General features: G+C 43.6%; 1 protein-coding gene across 1 annotated transcript; it reads left to right on the top strand.

The window, feature by feature from the left end:
* On the top strand, positions 1-26,914 carry GAN (gigaxonin). Its single transcript, XM_054169995.1, has 11 exons — positions 1-216; positions 13,734-13,848; positions 14,682-15,032; positions 15,719-15,936; positions 16,839-16,960; positions 17,459-17,571; positions 18,567-18,716; positions 19,008-19,144; positions 19,638-19,766; positions 25,563-25,672; positions 26,443-26,914. The coding sequence occupies exons 1-11, from the start codon at positions 50-52 to the stop codon at positions 26,622-26,624; spliced, it is 1,794 nt and encodes a 597-aa protein (XP_054025970.1). The 5' UTR covers positions 1-49; the 3' UTR covers positions 26,625-26,914.
* The last annotated feature ends 22 nt before the right edge of the window (positions 26,915-26,936 follow it).

A 26,936-nucleotide genomic window follows, 5' to 3' on the forward strand; every position in this document is an offset into this window, starting at 1 on the left:
GCAGTGATTGAGGCGGCCGGCCCGGCGCGGCTCGGCGCGACCCGGCAGCATGTCGGGACCGAGCGCCGTGTCGGACCCCCAGCACCCGGCGCGGCTGCTGCGGGCGCTCAGCTCCTTCCGCGAGGAGAGCCGCTTCTGCGACGCGCACCTGGTGCTGGAGGGGGAGGAGATCCCGGTGCAGAAGAACATCCTGGCGGCCGCTAGCCCCTACATCAGGTACAGTCGGGACGGCGGCGCGGCCCGCACCCTGGCAGGGAAGCCGCCGGGGCCGAGATCGGGCCACAGCCGCCACCCTAACCCCAGCGGGCGGCCACTCGGCGGGGGGCGGCCGGGGGCGGCCGCTGCGGGCCATTACGATTACATAAGGACCGGGCTTGGCTGCTTGTAAGGACGAAAAAGTCAGGGGAGACCGGTGGAGGGGGTCGGTCCGGGGCGAAGCGAGCCTCTCCTGCCCTCCCGGGGCTGGCTCCGGAGTTTACCTGAGCGTCCTCAGGGAAGCCGCGGCCCGGCGGGCTCCCCCTTGCCCTCCTTCCCGCCCTCCGTCCGTCTGGAGCCGCTGAGCGCTGCCCCCACCGCCCCGAGCCCGTCCGGAGGAGCAGCCGCGCTCTCTGCGTTAAAGCGCTGCGTTCCCCAGGTTTCAAAGGCTGCTTAACCCGCCGAGGAAGCATTCCCCGAACAGCTGAAGCGCTGCCGAGTGCCGGGCGTAAACAAGAGACCCGGAAACCCCAAACTTGTGAGGCTTGCGGGGCCGAGGGCGCGTCCCGCGGGCAGCGGCTGTGCCCCTGCCCTGTGCGGAGCTCTGGGAGCCGCGCGTCGCTGCGGCACAGCCTGCTGCTGCCTGGCTGATCCTGGGCTTTGTGTCCGTCGGCTGCACCGAGTCAGCACTTCAGGAGCTTCTTTTTTTTTTTTTTTCCCCTTTTCTTTTTCTCCTTAATGTCTTTTAGCAAGACAGAGCTCCAGGTGGTGGTTATGGATCCTGAAGTACATCGGCTTTTAAATTAAAAAATATCGGTTTGTCTCCCCGTCTCTTGTTCCCCTGTGCTCACACAGTATCTAAGAACAGAACTCGGAAATTACCAGAGGTATCACAGCCCGGCCATGCCAGGAGAGCTGCCTGCTCTTGGCAGTGGGTGTCAGCAGCATGTGCAGTCACAACTAGGCAGCCTGACAGTGAGTGCTGGGGAGGACAGGCTGTCTTAGCACAGTCATGGTTTCTGAGGTGGACTGGCAAAGAGTTTATCCTGGACTGCGTCTCCAGAGGAACCCACTCTGTGGAAGGTCCTGCTGCAGCCATTGAGCTTCTCCACATCATACTCAGTAGTGATGAGTTCAGTGACATCAAGTTAAGAATATCTTCAGTGATTCTGTGAACTACAATATCACCTAGAAAGGTTGGACCAGATGATCCTGGGGTTCCTTTCCAACCTGGCATTCTGTGAATATACTCGCCATAAGATTTGTTACGCACATATCTGCATGTTGGAGAGGGTAAACAAAAAGTATAAGCAGTTGCTTCCAAAACATGTTTAAGTCCTGTCATTTGCAGGTGACAAAGACATTCGTTTTGCCTTAGCCTGATACTCTCCAAACAAGTGCAACCTGCTTCAAACTCATATTATCGTCTGCTTTTTAGGCAATATGATATTTTGGGGTGACCATTGTAGTACAACAATGTATTCTAGTATGAGAATTAAGTTGAATAGAATGTGAGGTTGGTGATTAACTTTTAAATGGGTGTTGATAGATGACAGACTTAAAGAAACAGTTCCCTGCACTGCTTGAACTCACAGAGCTGAGATATAACATGAAGTAAAATTCCCAGAGAAGGAAGATCAAGAGCCACAGAACCTGTGTGTCACAGTCATGGATGACTAAAACTGTCACACTGTGTACTACTACTACTACTAATTTTTTTCACTGCTTGTCTTGAAAAGCAGTTTTGGAAAACTGTGGCAAAAGACAAATGAAAGACCTGAAACTGAACTGAGCTGATGATCCAGTAGTCTTCAAAATGCCTGGGTTCTTTTCAGATGGCTGGTCATGATATTTAGATGACCATGACCATTAAGGTTCAGAAGAGTTGCTCTAGGTGGAAAGAGGTCATATTCCTGGAAAAACTGCTGTTCTACTGTAACAGCAAGATGAGTTCTCAGGAAATGTACTACTTTCCACTGTGCAAAAGGCTGCTTAAATAAAAGATACTGTAAATTATTCTGTGGAGAAATACATTTTCGCAGCATTTCATCTCCAGGTGTTGACTCTATCAAGAATGTCCAGAGAAAATGTGAGTTAAGCATGTGTGAGGATCGGAGTGCCAGACACAGCTACATTAGCAGCCAAACCTGTAGTCATTAGACTTGTGGTTTTTTTAAACTCAGAATTGCTCAGGTTCAGATCCCATGAAGGAACTCATTAGCTATGTGTGAAAGCAGGTTAGGTGCATTAATATATAAATATAAAGTTTGTTGGTGTGGTGTTTGTTTCTTTTTTGTTGTTTGTTGGGGGTTTTTTAGGCTTATCTTTTCTCCATGGGCTTGCAAGATGTAAAGAACCAAAGCTGTACCTAGTTCTTGTATGGCACATTAAGAAATGTTTTTGTAGTATCTTCCTTTGCAGAGCCTAATTTTTTACCTGCTGCCTATCTCTTTTGTTTTGTCACTCCAGGACCTATCTCTTAGTCCAGCTGTCCTTCACTTTGGGTAGAATTGGTCAGGTAGGTTGCCAGTGTTGGAGCATTATGTTTCCAGCCAAAAGTAATGTTTCAGTGACCCTTTTTGGAGATAAAATTCATCTCCAGGCTGTACCTAGTCTGTGCAAGCACTGTTTAGTTCTGATGTTGGCTTTTCAAACAGAAGGATCGAGTTAGATTTCTATACAAAGACTTACTGCAGGAGACTTAAGAATTTTACTTCCCTGTTTTTCAAGGGTAGGTGATTCCAAAGCATGCTCTGGTACCAGAGGCTGTTACACTCTCCAAATGCCAATTGATTTGGGTCAGTCTCATTGACCACTGAGCTTTTCCAAGGTAAAGCTCAGAAGAATCCATTAACTAACTTCAGGAGTAAAACTTGGAAGAAAAATGAGTAGATGTGTGAAACTTGTGAGTGAAGCAGTGGAAGCGTGAGTTGGCGTGGTGTTTTTTGGTATCTGGCTGTGTCGTTGCGTATTGTGGCTGTGGGCAAGTCGGTGGGCGAGTGCAGAAGCTGTGTAGGGTTTGCATGAATGCTTAGTTTAGGGTGTGAGTAGGAAAATAAGTAGGCATGGACTTTCTGAGGGGGTGGTTGGGTGTGAGCAGAGTCTGTATGTGCTGAAGGATTTGTGCAGCCACAGAGAGAAGCGTTACCTGTTTCTTAGTTTTGCATGGAAGCAGTTTGGCTAGCAGGTATGAGTAGGACACTTGCAAATTATAGTGATGTGGCTTCCCTCCAGTTATTTGGCAGCTAGATTATCCATGCTGCTCAAAAATGGCAGCCTCAGTGGGGAGAGGTTGGAAGGCGTGAAGGGGATGCAGAAACACACAGAAGTGTTACTGGTGTTGCAGGTCCCATCTGCCTTTCTCGTCTGGAGGCTAGCTTCTGCAAGTACAGGAGAAAAAGAAGTGTTTGTTTCATGAAGGAATTTTCAGTCTGTGGGATCAGTAAGACTTCTAATTTTTGTGGTAGTTTGATTCCTGAGGTCTTGCCTCAACTGCCTAATGCCACGTTTGTTCTGAGGGCAGAGAGGTTTGGGATGGCTGTGTGATTTCCTACAGAACTGCCTTATATGTACAGGTTTATCTAATCCCTCTGTGTGCCCCTGGAGCAAATCCTGTCATTTACAAAACACAGAAGACTTCCTGCATATCTGTTACATCTTGTGGTATGTTCCTGAGCCTGAGAAAAGGAGGATTCCTCAGGAAGAAACTCCCATAGGACAAAGCATGCCTTGGCTCAAAGTGATGTTGCTGTGTGTCCCAGAGAAGCTAAATTTGAGCCTGGTTAGCTCTTGATGTTCTCCTCTGTAACAAATCAGCCAGGAGGCTGCACTTCTTTTTTAGCACTTTTTGCTCTGGTGTAGATACTGTTCTAATGCCTGGGCTTGGTTTAGTTCATTTAGTTTGTGAGCCTGGTGTAAATTATGGTGGCATAAGAGTGCTTTTACTGGAACAAGCCATGCTTGCACAAGTAAGTTAGGCTGAGTTGTAGCATATATCCACAAACCTTTTATAGGATAGAATTGGTCCAAGTATTTCTGGTATCCTCTGTGGTAGCAGCAGATGTTCTCATCCCAACAGATCTGTCACTGCCTGGCATGAGTCGTTCCTGGCCAGCTGAAACTTGCAACTCCTAATATTTAGCTGGCTTGTTGTCTGCTTGCCTGTATGGCAGGGAGCATGTGGGAACTACCTTAACAAAGAAGGTATTTAAGCTCGAATTCTTAGATGAACTTAAACGTTGTTACACAGGGATTGTACTGCTGTGTTAGAAACTAAGTCGAGGCATTTCTGTTTCCTTGGCAAGTTTTGCCTTTGGTTTTCACACATCTGTGTGAGCAGGTTACAGATGGATGGATGGATGTATTCTGTGCTGTTCCCCAAGGCTTTTCTAGCTTGGTAAGGAAGCAGTAACCATATTTTCATTTTTCCAGCTCAGCACAATATAGCTAAAGAAAAATAAAAATGTAAGGTTAAGTTCACATTAAATCCCATTAACTTGTAAACAACCATACTTCTTGTGAATGGATTTTGGTCAGAGATAACATGACAGCATTTGCATCTTCTCACTTGAGCTGTTCAACCTTCTGACGTTCCTAAAACACTGCAGGCTTTGTAAGACCATTTCACAGCCACACAACTGTCTGCTCTGCCAATGTCAAAACAGACTGCCATAGAGATGTGCTGGATGTGCCCCCATCACAGACCTCCTGTCCTATCCCCTGTGGGCTGGCACTTGGAGCGCTTTGAGTTGTGACACTGTGAGAGGCTGGTCTGCTGAGACATTGTCCCTGTGTAAGTGTGTCTGTGAGCGTCCCCAAGCGCTGGTGTGGAAAGTGGGATGGGATATCTGTTCTGCAGGGCACTGAAAATACTGTAGAGCAAAGCAAGGTGGAAGCCAATGTATACCAGCAGCTTGTGCTGCTTATTTCCTGATAGCTGTTTGTGTTTTATTGACATTTACAGAGACATTTTATAGTGTTTTAAAACTTTTTTTCTGTTTGTGACGAGTACTGAAGTCACCAACGTAAACCAGTGCTGAAGCTGGGAGGTATTTGTCAGGACCCAGTGTTCTCAAGTTCTGGTTTAACCAAATCATGCTGTGCTTGTGCTAGGGCTTGTTCCCTCTGAATGGGGCATGCAGGACAGTGTTCTGGTCACTAGGCTACAAGAGATCAAGGAGGGCTCAAGACCCATGTCTTCTTTGAGGTTGCTTATGAGAAGTTTTTCTGGCAGTCTCCTGAGAATGTTCGAGGCTGCCCTGGCAGTAGGAAGTTGGGAGCAAATGAAGCCAGATTTTCCTTCCAGACTTTCAAAGCAGATTTTAAAATTAGGTGTAGTTGGGTGGTTTTGGGGGGTTTTGTTGTCTCTTTTTTACCACTAAAACATGTTGTCATGTTTTAGTGGTAACCAAGTTGTAAAGTCTCCAACTTTGAGAAGCAATAAATCAAAATAGTTGCCTGCTCCAGAAACTCTCTACCTGGCATAACTCAGAAGTGCCTTCCATGTGTGCCTTGTTCGGATGAGCAGTTGAGGGGCAACAGTGGTAAAGTACATTAAAAGCTTATGATTTAGAAAGGGATTTAAAAATCACTATACCAGGCTTGAATGAGGAGTTGTTAATTATTTTCCTGTTCCAGCAAGCCCCTAGAGATGGCCTGAAGGGTGAAAGCAATAGGGTTCTTACCCAGCTCAAAATAGTAAGAAAATACGTTTGGGCTGCACCTCTGTGTCAGGCAAAGGGAGAGCTGGAAACCAGGACACCTTGTTTACTCAGGAGAACCTGAGATTAGGTGTCTTGTCCTCTCTTTGTATGTGAAGACATGCAGTTCATCCATGGACCTGATGCAAGAGGCCAGTTGGAATGGAAGGAGGTGTGGCAGGATGGAGCTGCTTGGGATGTCTGGATAATTTATGCTCTCTGGGTTGCCTTGACACCCATATTAATTGCCTTCTTTGGCAAAACTTTTTATTGTTAGAAGGTGCCTTTTTTATTAATACTTTTTCTTGCACACTTTACAGTGAGTTTCGTGGCTGTAACAGGACTGCTCTGAAGGTGTTTGTGTCTGGAGGAAGGTCTGGGCTTGATGAGGCCAGACCTCATGCGTTTTAGGTTTTGTTGTTCTTTTTCTTTGAACCTGTTTTGTTTGCACTGGTCTTGGCAGCAGATACAAGAGGAACTTCTTCCTGGTGTGGACTGACAAATGTGAGAAGTAACTGAGGGCTTTGAAGAAGCTGGCTCTTCACTCTCTGTTCAGACTTCTTGTGTCACGTATCATGCACAGCTTTCTCTCTGTCCTCGTACTGAGTTGGAGTGTAGCATTACCTGCACATAGGAGAGTCCCCAGTTTTGTGTTTGTCTCTCCTATCTGTGCCACTGCTGAAGATTTCCAAGCAATTAAAAAAAAAAAAAATCACTGTTATGGACAGCTCCAACATTGCTTGTCAGGAAAATATGTTCTTAAACCATGTAGTTAGTGGCTGGTTTATGTCCTGAGGCACACTGGTTTACAGCTGAACGACAACTAAGCTGCCTGGTGTGGCTCTTGTTATTGTTTATGGACACGGTTAGTACTCTGATTTGCAGACTCTTCCTTGTTGTGCTTGTGAAATCCACACTCCTGGTTCCTTTTCCCCTTGGCTGTGTCATCACTTTCTGTGATAGTGTTGCAGATCTCCATTTTCCAGCTCCCAGCATGTCCAGGATTCTGCTGCCTCCCTGGATTCCAAAGCACCACAGCTCTTGTCCCATCTTCCAGCTGTCCCGTGATACTGCTCACGCACTTGTCATTTTGTCCATTCAACTTACCAGCAATGATGACAATTTCTCTGACTCCCCCATGAGCTGTAAGGATGAGTGAGGTGTAAAAACCTGATTAAACCAAGTGTTCTCAGTAGACTCATTGGCACTATATAAACAACAATTTTATTAAGTCACAGGGATGTTTGGAGTGTCAGAGACGCACTACACAGCACTGCATCTCTTAAATGTATGTAATGGCAAATGTAACAGAATGGGTATGGCACTGTACAATGCATTTTTAACAAGTTTAAAAGCAGAGTTACTTTGCAAAGGGAAGTATTTTCAACTAAGACACACTTCATCTCTTGGTTTAAAGCTGTGTTCCAAAAGTGTCTTCCTTTACTTTTAGTCCCAAACTGCTGTAGCACTGCTGGTTAGTAGACAGCTAAATTTTCAACTGATGTAGGTTGGAAGTCTCATCAATTGTCTGTTTAGTAAGTGAACTTGAGTGTCATATGGAGCACAAAAATGGCACAACTATGTTACATATTTAGTTACTTTAGAAGATGTTTTGATGAGGGTTCCAGGAATTAGATTTCCACCACCACCACCTTTTAAAAAGAAAAAAAAAGATGAAAACCCCCAAATCACCTTTCTAAATCCAGTGGCAGGTTTTTCTAATACAGGAAGGCAGGCTTCATTTGAGAAGAGCTGGACAGCTGACTGCTGAATCAGGTCTCCTTGCCTGCACTCAGAGATGAGGCTGAGCTCCACTTCATGCTGCATTCAAGGTGCATGGAATGAGCTGTGGGTGCCTGGCAGCCAGCTCAGCTGCAATGCTTGCACTCACCTTGTTTGTAAGCTCAGCTGGTACAGTTGGGTGGTTGTTTTCCAAAACCAACCAAAAATAATGAAATGGCAGTTACTTAACTGGGGCTGAGAAGCTCCATGGGTCCGTTCTTGGGGACTGTGTTTGTCAAGTGTGTGTTCTGTCTACTTAAGGCTAACTCACATGTTTAGGCAAGACGTGCTGGTTGAAGGTAGATTTCCAATTCAGATTGCAATCTAGCTCTGGGTGAGCTCAGTGCAGTCAGAGTAACTTCAGATTTTCAGGGTAAACAAGCACTTAATTGAGCAGAGCCCATGAGCCCTGTATGTGTCCCCAATGCTTCTGCTGAAGGAATTGCTTTGTTCTCTTTCTGAGGGGAGAAGCTCTATGTTTTTGCCTGCCTTCAGCTTTCCAACAGATGACAAAGTTATTCCTCGCTGCTTGTTTCACTTAACCCAAGCAAAGCAACTTCTGCTGGATTTTGTGCTGAGCTGTTAGGTGAACTACTTTGCCTTGTGTGTCTCTCCTCTCATGATTATCTGTAACTGCACCTTCAGCTCACAAGAGGCATAGCCAAAATCCTCTGAGAGCTGGCACCCTTTGCAGGGTGTGGTGAGGACTGGCTTTTATGTGTGGCGCTAAAGGCCAGGGTGCGACCTCAAAGAAAACCTTCTGATTTGGTTGTAAAATATCTTTTTGGAGGATGGCAGTGGGTGGAGTGAACTGCTGCATCATGTTCTTGTGTCTGACCTGTTTAATAATGTGATTATTAAGGGTTTTTTTTTTACATGCAAAAAGACCATGGGAGAAAATGTTGCAGGAGTAGAGGTAGACAGATGAAAAAAAAGCCCCCACTAAAATGGTCAGTCTGAAGTAGAACTTAGATTTAACATGGAAAGCTTGTACTTGAAAGACTCAAAGCTTCATAGGAAGAGTGGCTCAGGAGGAGATGAAATTGACCTAATGTTTGCATTGAAAGCAGAGCTTTAATGTTTTCTCTTTGCTGATGCAAAATCTCCAAGCACTTCATTGTCGTTTATGGGACTGAGTCATCCTTGTGAGCATGTTTTAGGTTTGGTGCATGTCTTTGCTGGGAACATTTGTTGGAGGTATAACTCCATTTTAAAATGCTAATGCTGCTGTATGGAAAAAGCCAAAAGAGTGGTGTGGCTAAAGGATATATCATCAAAACTCAGTTTTATTACTCTTCAGTTTGTCAGGACAGCTTTGCTACTCTAACACCAAGGTTTGCTAGTGTGGCAGTATTGGCTGAGCTTGTGTAGACTAGCCCTTATGTTTAATCTGGAGCAAAATCATTCATTTGGAAAGACAGCTCCTTTCAAGAAGATGAAGTGTTTCCCTCTTGTCTCTTGCAGTTTGGTCCCTCACACTCTGCTACAGCTGTGTAAGTAGGTCAGCAAGCTGTGCTGCTTGCAGTGCGATGACATGAGAGAGCAGGTAAAAGTTTTGGGTTGCATCAAACCCCAAATGTCTGTCTTTTGTTCCCCAGATTTTTCAATTGTTGTTCACTGTACAGACCATAAGCCTGCTTGAGGTGAATGTGGTCTCCATCATTCTCCTGTACAAAGGCACAATCTTTGCAGACAGATGTTTTTGTTACCTGTTGGGGTACCAATACACCAGCACTCTGAGGATTGAAGCATTCCAAGAGGTACGCTGTTGTTCTCTGCTTAACTTAATGCCACTGTTGTAGAAACACATCAGTTATCTTTTCAAAACAGTTTACAAATAAGGCAGAGGTTTTGAAGATCAAACTCTCCCCACAGAGTGATGTCTGACTTGGGAAGGCAGTGGCTGAATTCCTTGGTTTGATTCATGTTGTTTGTTGTCTTGTTTGGTTGGGTTTTTAACAATTATTATTCCCCTGCCTGTAAACTATCAACTGTAAATGGTAAGAAAAGTTTTCAAACACATGGACCCTTTCTCAGTGTGTTTCTCATGTATCTTGACTGTCCCACTGCAGTGAGCTTGCAGGGGCTTGGCTCTAAGGTTGGAAGTGTGACTGTTTTGCTTTGTCTTCCTCTTAAAATGAGAGGTAAGTTGGAAGATGCCTTTTAGTTTTAACAAGACCTGTGGACAGTCCTAGATTTAGCCATTGGATTGGGTTGGGTTTCTTTGTGTTTAGTTTAATTATTTAAATCTGCTGTATGCCATGAGATGTGAACTGTAACCCCTAGCAGTTTCAACACTGGTTCTTAAGCCCCTGTTTTCATGATTTACCTTGCTTATGTTGTTGTTTACACACACAGAAGAGGTACTGGAATTTTTCCCCCCTCATTCTGCCTGGTGTAGTGTCATCTGAGATGACTCATTAGGATTGTTTTCCTTAAGTGATGTGGAAGAGCAGATTCTAAATTTGTCACACAGGCACACAACACCAAAACACAACATCAACCCAATTGTCCTTATGCTGCTTACTCAAGGTGTAGTTTGTGCCAAGCAGTTTTCCTGACCAGGCAGAAGAGGTTGTAGTAGATGTTACGCATGTATGGAGCGCTATTTGTGTTACTGAGAGTAATTTCAACTTAACAGTGATGATATTCTTAATTAAAGAAAAATGGAAAAGATTGTTTTAAGGCATAATAGAGTCAAATTACTTAAGAAAATAGGACGAAGTTGCTTTGTTTTGTTTCCCCCAGCTCTCTGTGTGCCTCAGCTGTGCTCCGCTCCCAGCTAATGGCTTTTCTGGTTGGCTGGGGGAGTTTTATTTCCTTCTAGATCTTGAAGTTCTGGTCTTTCATCTGAATTAAGGAAGACTGAGGCAGCCTTTTCTGCTGTGGTTTGGCAGCTTAGAGTGCTTTTAAAGTAATTAGAAATGGTTTTGGGAGTAGGAAGCTCTCACATGCATGTGCTAGGAGGAGTTGTGCTGCAGCTGGGAAAATCTCTGCACCTTGGATTGCTGTTGCCACACAAATCACAGGCTGACTAAATCACTAAATCAGGAGGAGCATGGTGGAAAGCAAGCATCCTCCTTCCTTCAGTACTGATGGACTGCAGACCCTGTGCTTAAATATAGCTGGAACCTTGTTTTGTAAAATGACAGAGCAGGGTTAGGTGTTTCATATGTGATGTCCACTCTTCCTGAGCTGGGAACTAATGTGTTTTGAAACTTCCTTGGTTTGTTGCATGTGTTGTGACAAGGATGCCCGGAGCTGGGTTTGCCAGCGAGGTGTGGGTGCAGGTGACAGCTGATTCTGGGTGATGCAAGAGGAGGCACGGCTCCTTGCTCTCCACTTACATACCTCCTACTTCTTTCTCCTCCTTCAGCTTTCTTTCCACATTACACTCACAGTTTTCTGTCTTAAAATTTCCATCCCCAAAACTGTTTCTAACATGTCCTTGGATAGCTCTTTTCCTCCTTTCTTCCCAACAGCCAATAGCTGTCCTGTGATACTTGATGTGAGTGACAGGGAGTACCTCCAGCTGCCATTTGGGAGTGTTTCTCCTGTTATAGCTCAGAAATCTTGGTACCAAAATAAATAATTTAGTAGTTTATTAACGAATGAATTAAATTTCTGTGACAGGTGGATAATTGCTACTTCTCAGGACAGGTGGTAGGAGCAAAGCTTAGTGTGAACTGGGATGCAATTGCATAAGGCAAATGTCCGCCTACATGCAGGCATCTCTACCTTTGAAATCAATTGATTTGTTATCAAGGTTATTTTTCTGCTTCAAATTTGTGTTTTGGGCTTGCTTCAGTGGCTGGTTTCTTTCCTTTCAGGTTAAAAACTGCTGATGCCTGAAATTAGAGCGTGCCAGTAATTAGAGCATCTAGCTTGATAAGACCCAAACCCTCTGAACAACACTTGTTACCAGGAGGAGCCAGTGTAAAGTCCATGCAATGAGGTGATTTAGCTTGGGTGTGTACAGGTGATGCTAAGATGAAAGTTAGTGATAAATAGCTCTAGTTCTTCCCCTAAATCTCCCCATTAGTGCTGGCATGCAACATGTTTATTATGTGCCTTACATCTGTTTTAAGCCATGCAATGTGTTGACCTGCCTAGGCTCTGTGTGCTGTGTGTTTGACCATACCAGCTACTCACAGCTCTGAGATCCAGGTACTGTCTCTTTTCTGTTGAAGGAAGCCAGACTACAAGCCTCAAAACATTTTATGTTAATTTAAAACACAGTTTCATTCCACAAAACAAAGTACAGCTTTCATTACAAACCAAGAATCCTCCAACTTGAATGTAGCAGCATAATGAAAATTTGAGGTAGTTTGTATGGCGGTAAAGAAGCATTGGCACTGTGTTAGAGCAGAGAACACGTGCTGCTCTCTGTGTGTATGTGCTTTCATTCATCTGGAGCTTGTAGACATGAAAAATAAGCATTGCAAATGGGCAGGGGTGGCAGGAGTTGAGCTATATGTTGGGGTAGGAGTTTCCAGCTGGCAGGTTGCAAATCAAGGCCTGCTGTTGCGGCACACGCATTGGTACCGAGTTGAGGACTCTGGGCTTTGGTTTTCTCATCTCCTTCCAACTGTTGGGAAAGAAACAATTTCCTAATACATCTTATATTGTTATTATTTGTATAATAACTTGTGTGCACACACACACAGAGGGTGAAGCAGCTTGGCTTCAGACCTTATACACATCAAGGCGGTGTTATCTCCCAGGGTGTTCTGCTCTCTGACAGCACAGGGAAGTAAAAGGAAAACAAGGCCACAAATACTATTAACTTCAGGGCTAAAATTACCATCTTTATTCCCACTTAAAAATAGCTCCTTACAGACTAGGATTGGATTTGATGCAAGTTACATCTTGTTTTGTGAGAAGCTAACGTATTCTGAGGCGAGTGAAGCAGAATCTGCCCTTAGCCAAGTCCTATTTATGTATTTACTTAAGATGAGTGTGGCTAGCAGATGAGTCTGAGAAACTGGACACTTCCAGCTTTGCAAAGCCACAGCTTTTCACGTTAGGACATGAATTCTAAGAATATACTAGAATATAAAAATGTTACTAAGACTTTCATTTTAATGTGCTGTGATGTAGATCTCTATATATACATAGAGGTGGTGACACACATTTTCTGGCCTTTGTGTAATGCATTCTTTGCCACCTAAAAAGTGGGGGGAAGACTGTTCAAACTGATCTTTTATTGGCTTTCATGGCTGTTCTCACTAGACAGGAGGACACTGCTGCCTTTTGAACACTTAAGAGGTGTCTTTCCTGGAAAAAGAGCTAACAGATTAGGGAAAGCAAAGCTGTCTGCTGAATAATTACTATTATTATTATCTCCTCATCTTTCCCCCCCCAGTCCCTCTCCATTCTGTTCAAAGGCATAGCAAACTGTTCCTGGTATTTTTAAAGGAACTGCTCATGAGTGAAGCGTCCACTGATGCAGATGAATATTTAAAGCTTGACTGAGCAACACATGAGCTGTTTCCTTCAGCTGTGAGCACACAGCCAGGCATAGCGTTAGGCTGATAACATCATAAACTACACAAAATGGTAATGCAGTCCAAATATTTGTGCTGCCAGTGTATATTCAGATCACATCTGCTCACTGTAATTATTTTTTTCTTGTTACAGTGTTGTTTTTTTTTCTTTTGTTTTGGATTTATTTGCCACCTTTATCAGAGCAAATTCACGTGTTTCATCTGTCAGCAGAGCTGCTGTTCTGTTTGAAGCTTTGATTGAAGTTTTTGTAAGCTTGTGATGAGTGAGCTGGGGAAAAAAATCACTTTGGCTCTTTGATGCCAAGGGTAGTTTGCAAGACTAAGGTATTTGTTCAGTTTGGAAATGTGATGAATGATATTAGCAACCATACACACATCCTTTTTCATTCTAATTCCAGAGACAATTTCCATATCATACTGTAAGGTTTTAACATCTCTGTTATAGCTGAAGTGACCCACAGCTACTATTTGTTTCTTCAAAGAAATGAGAGCAAGAAATGTCCAGGTGGTGAGTTTTTTGTTTTTTCTCTCTTCTTTTCTCCTCTTTTAGAACAAAACTGAATTATAATCCTCCAAAGGATGATGGCTCAACATACAAGATTGAACTTGAAGGGATATCTGTCGATATCATGAAAGAGATCCTAGATTACATCTTCAGTGGGCAGGTATGGTATTGAAAAAAAACAAACCACCAAACCTAGATGGAAATTGATGTGCTTGGCAAATAATCTGAGTTTTGACGCTGCTGACCTGAAAGATAAACCTGTCAGGGTTTAAAGCTTTATGATAAAATGTCTGCAAAGCGATGTGTCACGCTGGGGCTGTGCATGCGAAGCAGAGTCAGTAGGCTCTGCTCTTCTCATGCTGTGGGGGAGGACTCAAAAGAGCCAATGTCAAAGGCTTCTGTTAACATTTGTGGCTAGCTTCAGTAACCTGCTTTAAAACATGCAGGCTTGGAGAGCTGTAAAAGGGAACTGGTTTGATAGCAATAGAGAGTGAGAACCCATCCCTGGACATTACGGTATAGCAGGCATCCCTCCTTACCCAGCCTCATGCCCACCTTCCCAGCTTGTTGCTGACAGCATGCCCCTTCAGGTCTTTGTGTGGGTAGCCTTAGCAGGAATTAAAAGTCTCTGTGAATCAGACTGAGATTGCTGAATGATTTTTACTTTCAGCAGTAAAAGAAGAGGCTTGCAGTTCTCTTCTGAACATGCATTTTGAAAACGTTATTTATCACAGCAAAATTTGGTTTAGATTCCCTGATGAGATGAGCAATTTTATGGTTACCTCAGATGCAAAATTCTGCTTGACACCTGTCAAGCAGATGCCTTTCCATCCCTGTGCTAATTTATAAACATGTAGTATTCATATTATTGCTTGGTACCTTTTAGACTGGCATTGATGCTCCATTTTTCAGCTACTGAGAGTGTAATGAACGCAGACATGTCATGAAACGAATGAGTGATAGTAGCCATAACTTCTAAATTAATTCTTGCAGATCAGGCTAAATGAAGAAACTATCCAAGATGTGGTACAGGCAGCTGATCTCCTGCTGCTAACAGACTTAAAAACTCTCTGCTGTGAGTTTTTAGAAGGTTGCATAGCTGCTGAGAACTGTATTGGTATTCGGGACTTTGCACTGCACTATTGTTTGCATCATGTTCACTACCTTGCCTCAGAGTATCTGGAAACTCACTTTCGAGATGTCAGCAGCACAGAGGAATTCTTGGAACTGACTCCTCAAAAACTGAAAGAAGTGCTGTCGATGGAAAAGCTCAATGTGGGAAACGAAAGATACGTCTTTGAAGCGGTGATTAGGTGGATTTCTCATGATCCGGAATCGAGAAAGGTCAGGACATCCACATGTTTCTGTCTTCAGTGGGATCCAAAGCAGTGTTTATTCTGATAGGTGGGAGCTTAAGATAGGTACATTTCTTTCAGGGGTGATCTTCATTTCACAGAATTAGTTGAATTTTGCCTGAAATGCAGGCAGCTGGATTGCAGTGAAAGGGTGAAAGCTATGTTGATATATCATAGAATCCTAGAATGGCTTAGGTTGGAAGGGACCTTAGAGATCATCTACTCCAACCTCCTGCCATGGCAGGGATGCCCATCAACTAGACTCATCTGCTCAAGGCCTTAAACACCCTCAGTGAGGAGGCATCCACAGCATCCCTGGGCGACCTGTTCCAGAGTCTCACCACCCTGGTACTGAAGAACTTCCTAAGATCCAGTCTGAACCTACTCTCCCTTAGCTCATCTGCTCTCTTGGTTATTTAATAGGCATTAAGGAAACAATGTACCTTTTTGGCATTTCATGATCTAGTCTTGTTGAAAACAATTAGCATCTCTAGTGAAACTTTGAAGACTTGTTGCATTTGCTCAGGAACATTGTGCTGTAGATTTTGTTACAGCAGCCCAATATCAACAATGCTCTTTTTATGTCTTTGATAAATATGGGAGCATCTGTATGTACACGTGCCCTAGAGCTGTTGTGTCAGTTTGGGAGATTTGCTGGCGTTTCTCTCTCTGTAGGTTCACATGAAGGATGTCATGTCGGCAGTGTGGGTGTCAGGCTTAGACGCCGGGTATTTACGTGAGCAGATGATGAGCGAACCGCTGGTACGGGAGATTGTCAAGGAATGCAACAATATTCCCCTGACACCACCCCAGCAGGGAGAGGCAATGCTGGCCTCCTTCAAGCCCCGGGGCTACTCCGAGTGTATAGTGACTGTTGGTGGAGAAGAACGAGTGTAAGTACGAAGTGACATCACAGGTGATCGCGGCTGGTAAAAACACAGGTCCTGAAGCGTTCATGGCATGCCTGAAAGCACAGCGTGGAGAGAATGTGTGCACCCAGTGGGCTTGTTACTCTGTCATTTGAGTTTGTTTTTGAGTTGGTCAGACACACCTGAAATACCTGTGTGAGTGATTCAGCAATAGCTAGTTATTCTGTGACAATTTTGACTTGTAGTGGATTGAGGGTAGGACATGTTGTTTGTCCAGTAAGTGTTGGCTGGTTGGTTTGCCTTTCTTTTTTTTTCAATCTTTGCTCAAAACAAGCTCAGAACATTAGAGAAACAGTTTTCTAATGATCTGAAAATCATCTGTAATTAGTCATAAAAATAATAATAAAAAACCCTCTTCTGTTTGTAGTAGCTGTAATTAAAAAAAAAAGACCATTAGTGGTGCATCTAAAATCCAGGGGAAAATTCCTGTTGCACACAATAATCTTTCTCATTTTTTGAGTACTCCCTGCAGCAGAGGTGGGGGGGTGTCCCAGTTTAACACTTAGATGCTTCCTCTCTATAGAAGTGAATAAAATACTCAGATAACATTTATCAAATCAGTTTGTGGATTGCTTTACTCAAACATTACTAATACTCCCTGCCAGTTGTTCCTTCTTAACAAAATGCTCCAGGCACACACAGCACAAACGGAGTGCACCTGCTTTTTATCGGCTCCGGTCTGTGCACAGCTCAATCCACGCACGTTTGGTTTGGGGGTCTTCTCCTGACCAGGGAAATAGCAGGCTTTATGAATATATATGAAAACATGAAGAAGGAAGCTTTGGACACAGGTTGTTAACAGTGAACTCGTAAAACTCTGTCTTGTCTTTCTGTTTTTGTTTGTTCCTTCCCCACCCTGTGTTCAGATCACGGAAACCAACCTCAGTGATGCGGTGTATGTGTCCTCTTTATGATCCCAATAGACAGCTCTGGATTGAACTTGCTCCTATGAGTATTCCAAGGATCAATCATGGAGTATTGTCAGCAGGTAAAGGGGAACTTTGTATTTGTAAAGCCACTATTACAAAAACTTAACCAGTGCCTCAAAATCAGAGATACAGCTTATAATAATATTTAGTTTGTTTTTTTCCTTTGAGATTGACTGCACTGGGGTTATCTCTTGCTTCCCCTTTGTCTGCCCCAAACATTACTTGATTCTGTGGAAATCCCTGTCATCTGAGTGTCTTAAAGTCACTATTCCTGCAACTTTTTGTGGGAATCTGCTACATCTGTCTCTCCAGGAGCATTTCGTGTTTTAAGTAAATTCTGGTTGCTGCATCACTGAATATGTGGAAGAGTATTTGCAGGGGTAGACCTGATTCCAGATACAAGAACGTGCTTTATACTTCTCCAGCTCAGAGTTTGACCCGTGGCTGGTCTGAATCTGTTAGCAGGCTCCAGGATACAGCTCACCAGTCACGTTGTCTTGCTCAGCATAGAGGTGTGAATCCTCTTTGTAAGATCATGTTACCTTTTTGTTTTACAGAAGGATTTTTATTTGTGCTTGGTGGTCAAGATGAAAACAAGGGAACACTAAACTCTGGAGAGAAATATGATCCAGATACCAATTCATGGAGTTCCTTACCACCAATGAATGAGGCAAGATCACTATCTGATGGGCTTTAATTATTCACTGTGGCAAAATGTTACTTTTCTTCTGGACTTCCAGTCATTTGCATCTTGCGCATGTAAATTGTGCCAGACTGACTTCTCTTTACATGCTGTTGTTGCACTTGTGGTCTGATACTGACTGCTGGATCTAGACAAACTAGACAGGGAAAAGCTAGCTGTAGAGATGAGCTACAGAATTTCAGGGATTTCATAATAAATCAGTCCTATAGTATAATTAATATTTCCTTTGTAAATGAGCAAAGGGATTGGACTGTGCAGAAAAGTTGGACATGCCTGGCCAGCACACACAGCTTGGATGATACAGACATACTTAGCTTTGGTTTGAGTTAATCCTTCCTTCCTCATATTTGCATTCCATCAAAAAGTAACAGTTTGTTAGTAGTAAACATACATCCATTAGTACACCTGTGTTCTTGGCTTCTTAAATCAGCACAGGCTGTGTATGAAAAAAATGTTGATTGCCACAGGATGTTCCTCGTTACAGTCTCTGGTTGCCAAAGGCCTGCAGCTTTGGCCCTTTTTCTAGTTATGGTGCATTAATTTTCCTGCTTGCTGTGAGTAAGACTTGATGATACATTATGTTTCCCATTTCCTGTGAGGCTGAGGGTAGCTGTGCTCCTACACACAAAACAGAAGAGCTGCCTTTTTGCAGGTAATTAGGCTGAGTTTAGCTGCTGTGGAGATCTGAAAGCAGCATCTTCATCATGGAGACTACTCTGCAAAATGAAATATGGCCAAGCTTTGTTCTTAGATTTCTGTATGGTCTCTTTGGCTTTTACTGCCTTTTTTTTTAATACCCTTTGTTTTGTTTAGTTTGACTAAATTACCAATCTTATTCTAAAACAAAACAAAACTCAGGCACGATACCAATAGCACCTTGCAGACAGATGTGCTGAAAATAAAGATTGTATTGGTTTATTTACAGTTATGTTTTAGTGGTGACTTTGTTGATATTCCTTTAGGCACGACACAACTTTGGTGTGGTAGAGATTGATGGAATTCTGTACATTCTGGGAGGTGAGGATGGTGAAAGGGAGCTCATCTCTATGGAGAGCTATGATATTTATAGCCGGACCTGGACCAAGCAGCCAGACTTGACCATGGTTAGAAAGGTAAGAACTATCTCATGTGTTAGCACATTACTTACTGCTAAATAGTTAATGCCACATATTTATGTATGTGTGTGTGTATATATATTCTCAAAGTTAAATCAGGGAGAGCAGCTTCTTGGCTTCTTTCTTTATGTGCCAAAACAAAACTGTGGCTGGGACCTGTTATGCACAGCATTGTTTGCCATGGGTCCAGAGAGCCCAAATACATCCATGTGTGTGTGTGTAGTTATTGAGGTCTTGATACTCTGCACTCGTGTGTAATTTTAGATGTACTTTTCCTTTTTCCCCAAGATTGGCTGCTATGCAGCTATGAAGAAGAAAATCTATGCAATGGGAGGAGGCTCCTATGGAAAACTTTTTGAGTCTGTTGAGTGTTATGACCCAAGGACTCAGCAGTGGACAGCAATCTGTCCTCTGAAAGAGAGAAGGTGAGTGAAAATGGAAGGGAGGAGCTAAATGGCTGCTTACAATCTTTGTTAGCATTTTGTCCTTCTCTGAAGATGGCTGTCAGAGGCCCTATGAACTTGGCCTTGTCTTTCTAAATCATGAGGGCCTGAAGTTAACCTGGCCGAGCAAAGATAACCATCCAAGCAAGAACTATGAATTTTGTAGAAACACACTCGATGTTACAATTAATACTGCCCTGCTGCAAAATGAAAACCAGAAATTGCAGTTCAATTGGAACATCAGATTTTGACCAGAGAGACATACTTTATTGTTTTGCTCTTTCACATAGTCTGAATTAAATGCTTACAGTTCGTGTTCATGACTCATCTCATCTGGTTGAGCATAGGCGGGGGATGTGTGTGCACTGAGAAACAAAATGTGTAAGAAGAAGGAGAGTTCAAAATGCTTTATGAAATGGTTTTCATTTGTTGCTTTCTTTTTGGTTTTGTTTTTGTTTCTTCTTTGGATTCTCAGATTTGGGGCAGTGGCCTGTGGAGTTGCCTCTGAGCTTTATGTATTTGGTGGGGTGAGGAGTCGGGATGACAGTCAAGCCAGCGAGATGGTGACGTGCAAATCTGAATTTTATCATGATGAGTTTAAAAGGTAACTATCTGTAGCTGTAAACAGAAAAGGTGTGCCTTACACACTCCCTCTCCGTTCCCTGCCACTTGTTCCAGCACTTCAAAGCGCAGCAGATCTGTGCTGTACATCTCTGTTGCTCATTTGATCTTTTATGATCCAGTAGGGCTGTTTCCAAAGGTCTGTTTGCTGACAAGTGACATGTCAGATTCCATTAAGACACCAAGCCTAAAGTCCAGTCTTGGGTGCCCCTGAACAGGAGCAACACCTTGATCACACAGGTGGTTTGCCTGGGTCTTCCCATGCATCCTGCAGTTTCCCCACAGGCAGAGTACTGCTGTCCCCCACTCCTACTCATGCCCTAGGCTGCTTGCGAGTGCTTGTGGAGGACAGTATGCACAGGGATGCTTCTCCATGATCCACTCCTATCTCCAGGGATTTGCAGGGAATTCCTAAGACAGAGTTAAGAAATTTCCTGCATTTTTGTTCCAAGCATTTCTAGCGAATTGCTTTTTGAACCCCTGTAGGCTTTTATGATAGGGAAGTCACTGTGGCTGCTATACAATCCACACCTTGACAAGCTCTGTGTGGCTAATCTCCTTTTGTTTGTTTTGAATCTGCTCCTGATGACTTCATTTGTTATCTCTTGGCTCTGATGTTGGAATCCACCTTACTACATGTAGTAACTATTCAAAATACTACCTTAGAATTTTGTGTCTAGTCACCTTGCCCTCTGGTCATAACTGACAAGTTTTGGTTCCTCCAGTGTTTTGCTTACCGGTTGTTGGCTTTGGTGGGTCGGTTTTTTACCGTGCATATAACTACAAATTGAAATACTCTCTTGTTTTATAAACTAAATTGGAAAAAAAAAAAAAAAGAAAGACTTTGTGGTCAGATGTTTCAAAGCTTGTTGACAGTGGAGGAGCTGAATCTGTCTGGATTACAAGAGGAAGACTGTGACCTGTATAAAAGCATGCAAAAATAGAATAGTAGGTGGAAGTTCATGATCTAATTTTCTTGCAAGACCTGGATATAAAGAGACTTTAATTTCTGTATGAAGAGGTCTTCTGTGTTGTTCAAAGTGCTGTCTAAATTAGCCATAATCAAATGAAGCTGGAGGAAAAAACATTCTTTAAAGTGGTCATAGGAAGCAGACAGATAAGAAAGGCTATTGCTGCTGGTGCTCTCTAGGGTTTTTAAGTCCCGTGCTGGTGTTGGGAAATGCTAAAAGCTGATCAGCTTTTTGGCAATAGGCCTTTGAAAGGGAAAGAATTGTGGAAAGAAGTGCTCCCCTGTTTCCTACTTGCCATCTAGTTTTAGTTGATTTGCCTGAAATATTTCTAGGCTGATTCTGTTCTTCAAAGGGTGGTGTGTAATAGCTCATGATTCCACACCAGTGACCGTAAACCTGTTTCGCTGGTTGATACAGGTTGAGCTGTAATGAAGCAGGGTTTGAAAAAGCTTGGAGGCTCCAGCCTGGGTGCTGCAGGTGAGTCCTTGGTGCCACCTGCTGACTGCAGCACAGGCACCTGCTTGGCAGTATTCCCAGTGTGTGGCTTTGTGTCTTTGCTTGGTGGCATCTCAGAGGTGTTAGTTACAGAATTCAAGTAAAATTATAACAAAACCCCAGCTGCTTCAGGTCGTGTTGTAGCACTCTGTATGTTGTGCGTGCATGGCACAGGGGAAGGTGAGGCAGCAGCAAGTAACCTGGGCTGGGCTGCCAGGGGAGGCATGCGTTGAGGGCTGCTGAGATGTTCAGAATTTGCCTTTCTGCTCTGCCCCTGTGTGCAGAATTAAGCTTAGCAATGGATCTCTGCATAAATCGGTGCTCATGCTGCAGGTGGCTCATAGATTTTGTGCTTTACTTTGGAAACAGAGAGACAGGGCAGCGGCCACTTCTGCAGCAAGTGCTGCTGGCTGAGGTTGGTGCTCTCTGCACCCAGCCCCGGGAGGCAGAAGGCATGCTGTGGCCAGAAGAGGGCGCAGTGTGACTGCGTGAGGTCATGGCCCAGCTTGTTGGGGCTCACGGTTTCCCTGGTGTTGGACAGCCCTGGAGTGGTGTGTGGGATGGATGCCTTTCAGAATGACTGTGGCAGTGACTGAGACACCTCAAAGGCTGTACCTGTGTGGAAAAGGGACAAAACTGCCACAGAGGGACTTCCCTTCCAAATGCAGTTAGCCAAATATGGAGAGGGGGTGAAAAATACTTTGTTGTCTGACACTTTTCTTTGAAGTAAGATTGAATCTGGAAAACTACCATAATTTCACTTTCATGGTGTTTCACAGATATCAAATTAATACCAAATGAAGGCAAAAATTGACTCTCTGGTAAACGTGAGGGTATTATTTCTTGTGCTGATTCAGAAATAGCAGAAACCAAGTCTAAATCACTTTAAGTGAAGAATGAAAGCTAAACTATACTTAAGTCTGTGAAAATGTTATGCTGAATAGCAGTGTGTGTGTTTGATTAGTTAAGCAATTCCCCTTGCAGTGAGTATTGTGTGCTCTGCTCTTGAGTAATGATACACAGCAGAGCATAAATGCTGCTGTAGATTTTACCACAGGTGGGCAATATAGTGTGATATCTACAGACTGATTCATCTTAAACCTTATGCAGTGGCTACAGGGTGATTAATGTATCATTGAAAAGTGCATTTCTTTCCTCAGAAATAGTTTCTGAAACAAATAATTGAAACAAAGGTGATTAGCCCCCTTCAAACCAGCAGTTCCAAAGAGTCAATGTGAAGGATATAGTCAGTGTGAAGGAACAAGAGGACACAGTCTCAAGCTGCACCAGGGGAAGTTTAGGCTCAAGGTGAGGAGAAAGTTCTTCACGGAGAGAGTCGTTCATCATTGGAATGGGCTGCCCAGGGAGGTGGTGGAGTCACCAACCCTGGATGTGGTCAAGAGGGGACTGGACGTGGCACTTGGTGCCATGGTCTAGTCATGAGGTCTGTGGTGACAGGTTGGACTCGATCTTTGCGGTCTCTTCCAACCTTGGTGATACTGTGATACCATCACTGGAGGTGTTTAGGAAGAGACTGGATGAGGTACTTGGTGCCATGGTTTAGTTGATTAGATGGTGTTGGATGATGGGTTGGATTCAATGATCTCAAAGGTCTTTTCCAGCCTGGTTAATTCTTCTGTTCTGTTCTATTCTAAGTACCTTCAGACTCCACAGTGCATGATCTTTTTGTAGTTACAGTGAAGGAATGACACTGAACCTGTCAGAGCTGAAGCACATTGACAGGGACGTGTGGTTTAGTGACAGAAATCCAGAAGTGGTGGCTTAAGATAGATTTGTGGAATGGAGGAATATGTTAGCAAGATCATTTAGCAGTAGTGGGTCAAAAGCACAGTGTGTAAATTCCAGCAGTCTCAGCCCAAAATCCAGTGTCTTTTTAACAGCTACATGTTGGTATTGCATACTTCTTAATGAGCTGCAGACTCTCCCAGCTGTTCTTAAGTAAGCGCAGAACTCCGTCGTGTTCTTTTTCCTTTTTGACTGGAAAGGATTTTTTGTACTGTGAGTTCAGCCATCAGCCATTGTTGGTTTCCAGTGGTGTGCAGCAAGGCACTTGTGTGTGATCTGCACACATTCTCACCCCTGCCTCGCCTCTTACACCTGAGAATACAGGATCTGGCATTGTCCTAAGCATCCAGTGTCCATGAGGGCCTGGTTTTACTTAGTGTGTAAGTCTAAGTATGTACTTATATCAGTGTACAAACACATTAATTCATATAAACCAGCATAATTCTTGAATTGGATCAAAGGACTGAAGCTTATCTTGCTGAATATTGCTTACTTTACAGTAACTTGCTGCAGAATAACTCACAGTGCAGAGTCTTTCAAAACTGTTTTCTACAGTCTTTCAGAATTGTTATTCTTAGCCATGACACGGACTCCTCTATAGACTAGGGCGCTGCTGAGATCTTCACACTGGCACCAAAATAAACAGTGAGACTCCTGTTAAACTAGACTGTGTAAACAAGTAATGAAATGAATCAAGTAGGGCTACAAAACTGGTCAGGGGGCTGGAACACTCGCCTATGAGGACAGGCTGAGGGAACTAGGGTTGTTCAGCCTGGAGAAGAGAGGACTCTAGGGAGACCTAATAGCAGCCTTCCAGTACCTGAAGGGGGCATACAACACAGGATTCCTTCCTCTTCTCTTGAGTGGAAGCATATTGGAGTTTCAGAGCAGTCACTGCTGTCTGTGGTTACGAAGGTCCATGCCTTCCCCCCGCCTGCTCTCGCGTTCGCTGTGAGCGGAGCCGTCTCGGGGAAGTACGCAAGAGTTATGTTCCAAGGAGTGTTTTCAAATTCCTGAAGATTGTGAATTTTTGGTCATGGTGTTTTTTCCATACTGTTCAAACAGCAGGCACAACCCACATTAAGCTGGAGCTTAGTCAAATTCTGATGAAACGTGACCCCTTGCCCTTCCTGTCTTTGTTCCTTCCTAGTTTTAACTGCTAAAGCTGCTGTAAGCGTTCCTGAAAAGTTGTGTCTGTTTTTCAGAGTATGAAGGTTGAGAAAGGTTGGGAACAAATTTTCACAAGCAGCTACAGATACTTTTAATATTGTCCTTCCTTGATGTGCAGTAGGAAAATATTTGGGTCCCACACTGCTGGTTTTTATTTAAACCCTGAAGCCTTGACTATCTAGTGCAGACAAACCACTGAAGTTCACGTGTTTTGTAAGCTCAAATGTGATCAGTAGCTAGACTAAACTCATCTAGTTTTTGTTTTCCACTTCTTCAACATAGTCCTATATTTACTATTTAAAAAACAACCAACCCACAACTAACACATACACACAAATTAAAACAGAACAAGAACAAACAAAAGAGGTGAGGAGAAAAAAGGAACTGCAGTCTTCCTCCTGCATTTCTCTCCCACTTACTGAGTTTTTGTAAGTGTAGGTAACTTGGTGCTAAAGGCAGCAGAACCACTGACTCTGCCCTTTTCCCACAGTAAGGACAGGAAGCTAATGAAATATGGTGGAAGATGTGTTGCTCTGTTTCGGAATCAGTGTGGAGGACTTCTCCTTTTCTGTTCTTAGTTCATCTCTCATCCTCTGTGGCAGCTACAAACTATTCCCTTGCTTTCTGCAGAGTCTTAGTCCTTCAGCTTGTGGCACAGACAAAATAATGGACAGCTAATCCTTTCACTTGGCCTTTAAAAATTGATCTCCCTCTCCAAGATAATGATATGTAGCAGCCTCTCCTTCAGTGCCTGAAGAGAGGCTTACTTTGAATCATGAGTTAAAAAGATGCAGAATTTTCAAAGGTCAGCAGTAGCACAGAATGTTAGAGGGTGGAAGGGACCTCCAGAGATCATTGAGTCCAACCCCCCTACCAAAGTAGGATCATGTAAGGCAACTTATTTCTCCTAGTGCAGACTATTAAGCTTATGTGCTTTTATGACTCCACTGATTTTAAGACAAAGCTGCCTAAAATTTTCCCTGTAGGGAAAATTGACTGGTGCAGCTGTTGTGGAAGAGGCTCTCTTGGATGCCTGGTCTCTTCCAGAAGGTCACAGTGGGTGGCTGCAAGAAGAATTTATTCCAGATACATTACACAGATGAGTGCAGCAATTCTGAAAGGAAGTAACTTCAGTATAGTCTCCCAAGCTTCCCAAACAGCAGTACCAATTGCTTGTCCTGGTTAGGAAAAGCCAAGGCTGTCCTGAACTAGACAATTATTCCGGCAGTTTTTATGTAACACATTAACTTGTACACTCTGCTTTTGATTTACAGATGGCAGAGAACCTGGAATTCTTTTAAATGCATTCTCATTTCTTTTGTTATTCTTTTTTACAGGTGGATTTATCTCAATGACCAGAACCTATGTATCCCAACTAGTTCTTCCTTTGTGTATGGAGCTGTACCCATTGGAGCCAGTATTTATGTGATTGGAGATCTTGATACAGGTCAGAGTTAGCACTAATAACTTCCTGTTGCTTGTCTTCTTCCACACTTTTAAATAGGTACCAGTGGTAGGACCAGAGATTTTTAGAAGAAAATGCAGGGGCTACTCTTTATTCCATTACTGTTGAGTTTAGGGGAACTGTGCTGGACATACAGATATGCACAGGCTGGTTTTGTGCATTGGAGCTCTTCAGAACCACTCAGTGCTACAAGCATTTGGCTGCTTAGCAGTTTGAAGATCAGAAGAGATAAGACTGAGAGTATGTCACTGCATTTGTCTGAAGAGAAGTAAAAACGTTAGTGCCTGAGGGTGTTTCTCCCATCCTTGCAGTGTTAAGCAGGTGGTGATGAATTTTGGGACCATCCTCCAGTCGTTCATATGGATGGGATAGAGGCTCCTGGCTGTAAGTCCCAGCTGAATAAATGTGTGCTAATGAGCATACTCAATACTCAGCCTTCAGCATCTGGCCAGATGCTGTAAAAACACATTTGGAAGGCTGTATGCTTTCATGGCCATCTGTGCACGTATGAGATTGCAGCAGGGCTTTCCACAAAATACGTGAAAGAGCAAAGCTCCAAATGTGGTGGGTTTAGGTGGGTAAGAAGCATCATGGGAGGGGTTTTGGACAAAGATTTCAACCTTTTATCCAGAAATGGATTTGTGTTTCTCTGCGTGCTGCTGTGTGGCTGCCTTGAAGAGGTTAAACACAGGGAGAGCTGCAGCATGCTTTAGCTATTCTCATAATCTCTTTTGTTTTATGTATGAATTCAGGCACAAATTATGACTATGTTAGAGAATTTAAGAGAAGCACGGGGACCTGGCAGCGCACTAAGCCTCTCTTCCCCTCGGACCTGCGCCGTACCGGCTGCGCAGCTTTGCGGATCGCAAACTGCAAACTCTTCCGACTGCAGCTTCAGCAAGGACTGTTCCGCATCCGCGTCCCTTCTCCGTGACCCTGTGCCGGCAGTGGAGGAGACTGGAAGAGTTCTGCTCAGTCCACCTTAATATAGCTCTATATAAAGGAAAAGCTGAGAAATTACAGCTGAAACTTACACTGTATGCTGTGCTTTGGTATGGTAACTGTTTTTGTTTTAAATGCTTAAAAAGCTTGAGTCTAAGTTCTTGTTTCGGGAACAAATAGCTTAAGTATACATAAAAAAGAAAGGGGGTAAAATAAAAGGGGGGGATTGAGGAAACACCTTCAGTCGTAACCATTGGAGTTTAAACCGTGTTGTTGGAGGAGATTTTTGTGTCTGAAAGCGGTG

This window comes from Dryobates pubescens, chromosome 19 (assembly GCF_014839835.1).
Source record: "Dryobates pubescens isolate bDryPub1 chromosome 19, bDryPub1.pri, whole genome shotgun sequence".
Taxonomy (NCBI): Eukaryota; Metazoa; Chordata; class Aves; order Piciformes; family Picidae; genus Dryobates; species Dryobates pubescens.

Bases quoted from the DNA above. Each gene is read 5' to 3' on its own strand.
- GAN (XM_054169995.1), top strand. From the start codon at position 50: ATGTCGGGACCGAGCGCCGTGTCGGACCCCCAGCACCCGGCGCGGCTG. The intron at 15,937-16,838 runs GTAAGTACGAAG...CCCTGTGTTCAG, and splicing joins GTTGGTGGAGAAGAACGAGT to ATCACGGAAACCAACCTCAG. The intron at 19,767-25,562 runs GTAACTATCTGT...TCTTTTTTACAG, and splicing joins TATCATGATGAGTTTAAAAG to GTGGATTTATCTCAATGACC.